Genomic DNA, 4,000 nt, shown 5'->3' with positions numbered 1-4,000 from the left:
TGGACCGCGCGGAGGCCGGGGATCTGGCTCGCTCACCTTCTCCTGCGCGCGCGTGAGCTTCTTCTGCACGTTGCTTGCGATCTTCCCTGCGGTCACCCCCTTGCTGCCCATCTCGGCCATCGCGGCTCAGGCCTCGCCCGGCGGCGGGCGCCGATCTCCCAGCCCCCAGCCCCCAGCCGCGCGTCCGGCCCCGGCTCCGGCTCCACGCCGCTCACTAGACAGCCGAGCCGACTGACGGAGGCGGAGCGTTCGCCCGGCGAGCGAGCGAGCGAGAGAGCGACGCGGGGACCCGGGGAGGGACGGACCGAGGGAGGGGCGGGGAGGAGGGGCAGGGCCTCGGGCGGCGGTCAGCGCCCCCCGCCTGCCCCCTCCGGACAAGACCCTGCCTTTTAAAGGGCCACCGCGGGCGCCGGAACCCTGGGCGGACTGGGAGCGAGGGGAGGCGCGCGCGGGGTGCCGGGCGCCGCAGGGAACCGGACTCCCGGGGCGCTCCAAAGACACCGCCCCGGGGCGGAGACTAAGACGCCAGTCCTCCCGGGAGAAGAGACTCGCTGGAGAAAGGGTGCGTTCCAAACCCAGAGGTTCAGTGCGGCGATTGGTGCGCGTCCCCAGTATCGGGGAGCCCCGACTGGGAGCGCACGGCGGGAGCCGGCTCTCCGGGCCTGGGTTGGGCCTCGTGCGGGACGCTCGACCTCCTCCTGGCCTATAGACTCACCAGCTTTCACCTGGGTTCTGGAGCGAGGGCTCTAGGACATCACATCTCTGTCCTTGGCACCTAGTCCCATGCCTACAAGGCTCTCCGTCTTCCCATTTGCTGATCATTATTACTCTAGTAACGACAACTTAACATTAACTGAGCGCTTACTGTATGCCTGGCACTCTGCTGTCTCCTGGACAGGCAGTATAGCCTCCAGCCTCCACAACAGCCCTATGAGGGAGGTGCTATTATCATTCCCATTTTACAAATGGGCGCAGAGAGAGAGGCCTGGAACCAACTCTCTGATTCTGCTTGCAGGCTCTCTACCACTATACTCTGGGCTGTCTTCTCTTGGGGGGGCGGGGGGGAGAGGAGATTAATGATCGTTATTCAAAGAGAAGGTACGGTTATTGCTAACCAGCTTTGGCACCAAATCAATGACACTTGTTCGAGATTTATCAGTATGTGTTGAATCTATGGATCCCACTCACACCCCTTCCCCAAATCATGTCAGAGGCTATAAAAGGTGCCACAGCCCTTTGCTGCCATGGAGGTCAGGGCACGGCCCTGGAAGGTTTCTTGGACACAGTAGGCTGAGCTGAGTGGAGAGAGGAGTCCTGGACGCCCTGCTGAGGAGGGTGGACAGGTGTCAGGGCAGGGGTCCCTGGGAGGCTCCCAGGAGGAGCAGGAAAAGTTTTGCAGACCATTCACCAAGCCCCACCCCCATACAAATGGAGAGACTGAGGCCCAGGAATAAAAGGTTTTCACTTCTCTCAACCTGGAAGGCCTCCTGCACTCTGGCCCTTCATCCTTCTTCTTCCCATCACTGCTCAGCGCCCATTATGGGTGATCTTAATCAGTCCTCCCTCCTGGCTTATTACTACCAATATTTTGCAGAAAGACAGACTGGGGCTTGCAGCTGCTAAAGGTCATAAGAGAGAAGCAGATATCCAAACCCTGGTCTTCCTGCACTAAAGCCTTCAGCTGATATATCCAACTGTTTCCCAGAAAAAGCACCAAGTACTGCACAAATGGAATGGATTTTGTCAAAATTACGATTATAAACTCACGCCTGATTTGTGAGCTACAAAAACAAAACCTAAACAGCACAGCCTGAGTTGTCAAAGTGACTCTTCTAAAAGCTCAGCGTGCTTTCACCTCGTGGTCTCTCTTTTCCTAATTTTATGGTTGTCGTTTTTCTAACCATTCTCTAAGAGTGCTGTCTTCTGACACTCCTCGGTGGAAAGGAGGAAACCCAGGGAACAGTGGGAGATTCTGCTTTGCTGGGCTTTGGTGTTGCAAAATATCACTTGACAAAGAAATTGGAAGCAACTTAGATGATTATCAGCAGGATGGAGTCAGCTAGGAGATCATCCTAAACAACCATTCCAGAGATGTAGCAACATGAAAATAATGCTTACGGTATAATTGTGAGCAAAAAGGAGAAGACAAAAAGAACTGTGCATGCACTTTAGCCTTGCAACCACTAAAAATAAATATAAGTGCTCATGATCCAAGACTCAAAAAGACCATGCACAAAGGAAATAGATGTGTAAGGTCAAGGCATTATGGCTGATCTTTTCCTCTTAATTTCCTAAATATTCTGCAGTATACTATATGGCGTTCACAACTAAACACACACACAGCTCTATCTTTAAACATGGTAATTCTTTTTTTGAATGTTTATTTATTTTTGATTTTTTTTCTGTTTTATTTATTTTTGAGATAGAGAGACAGCGTGTGAACGGGGGAGGGACAGAGATAGAGAGAGGGAGACACAGAATCCGAAGCAGGCTCCAGGCTCTGAGCTGTCAGTGCAGAGCCCAACACAGGGCTCGAACTCAAGAACTGCGAGATCATGACCTGAGCGGAAGTCAGTCAGAAGCTTAACAGAGAGAGCCACTGAGGCGCCCCTAAACGTGATAATTCTTCATGTGGTATCTAGATTGGAAAGACTTTTTTAAACACAAAAGCATTGGAAGACATATTGAAATAAACAATACTAGTTTGAGAGTACATAGAAATTTAATTTTTTTAACTTCAAAAGATACCATTAACACATAAGGTTAAAAGTTTGGAGGGACACTCTCTCTGACCCTCCCCTGCTCACGCTGTCTCTCTCTCTCTCCTAGAAATAAATAAAAATTTTAAAAAAATTAAAAAAAAAAGTTTGGAGGGACATACTTCAAAAATGTTAGTTACAAGTCCAAGAGGTAGGAATGTAGGAGATTTTTACTTTCTTCTTTATGATTTGCTATAATGTCTGATTTTCTTTTTATGACTATCACCCATTGATTTCACTATCATGAACAAACAAAAAAAACCACTAAGACCCAATATAACTGAACAACTGGCACAGATGGACAAGTCACAAAATTGGAGTTCCAAATGATCAATAAACAGGCTTTAAAAGTTTACTCTTGCCAGAAAAATTTAAAAAGTGTTCATTAAATCGATGAATTATATCATTCCTGCCTCTACTTTCCTCAAATCAATGAATCATTTTTTAAACTCTGTTACAATCAGAGAGGCAGACACGCATACTGCTTCTGAGATTACGATAGATAATGGAATTTCTGGAAAGCAGTCTTGCAATATGTATTAAGAACCATCAAAATGTCTATATTCCTTAGGGCACCTGCACGGCTCAGTCAGTTAAGTGTCGGACTCTTGATCTCGTAACCATGAGGTCTCGTAACCATGAGGTCTCGTAACCATGAGGTCACCATCTCATGGTTAGGTTTCTGAGATCAAGGCTCACCGTTTGTGAGGTCGAGAGCCACAAGTTAGGCCCTGCACTAGCTGGCGGCACAGGGCTTGCTTGGGACTGTCTCTCCCGGTCTCTCTGCCCCTCCCCCACTCGCTCTTGCTCTCAAAATAAATAAACTTTTTTAAAAAGTCTGTATTCTTCAATCCTAGACTTTCAAGTCTAGAAAATAACTTAAAACTTTAGCAAAGCTTTAATCATGCAGATGTCTATCACCTTCATTGTAATAATGTGAAATTATTATTTCGGCATGTTGGCTATTTACTGTTTGCTTTTATTGCTCCTCTTTGCTCACTTGCTGGGTCCCAAGTGTTCTCAGCACCTACAAGGTACCAGCGCTGGGCTGGGCTCAGCAGTAACAGTCGTGGGTGCATTGGAGCCCCTCTTCCAGGAGGGCACCACACCGGGGATCGGAGGGGGTCTGGGAAGGGTCAGGGATGCCCTTTGAGGGAGGGGTGTTACAGACCTGAAGCGGGCATCAGCAGGAGAACGGGAGGGAGCCTGGGGTGTAGTGGAGCCCTCAAACATGCGAACAC

At 49.3% G+C, this 4,000-nt stretch overlaps 1 protein-coding gene across 16 annotated transcripts in view; it reads right to left on the bottom strand.

Moving 5' to 3' along the window:
• The window catches only part of BIN1 (bridging integrator 1), a 58,123-nt gene extending 57,739 nt beyond the window's left edge, over positions 1-384 (bottom strand). For 3 of the 16 annotated variants that reach the window (XM_077766774.1, XM_077766781.1, XM_077766768.1), the window contains exon 1: positions 37-368. In XM_077766774.1, the coding sequence (XP_077622900.1) occupies positions 37-120 (84 nt within the window). In that variant the 5' untranslated portion in view covers positions 121-368. Of the gene's footprint in view, positions 1-36 lie in introns of all 16 variants that reach the window. The other 13 variants (XM_077766776.1, XM_077766765.1, XM_077766769.1 and 10 more) reach the window with 13 other exon arrangements.
• Positions 385-4,000: the final 3,616 nt, after the last annotated feature.

This window comes from Crocuta crocuta, unplaced genomic scaffold, assembly GCF_008692635.1.
Source record: "Crocuta crocuta isolate KB4526 unplaced genomic scaffold, BGI_CrCroc_1.0 scaffold5, whole genome shotgun sequence".
Taxonomy (NCBI): Eukaryota; Metazoa; Chordata; class Mammalia; order Carnivora; family Hyaenidae; genus Crocuta; species Crocuta crocuta.
Note: the sequence above shows the minus strand (reverse complement) of the source record. Positions and strands in the feature narration are given on the sequence as shown.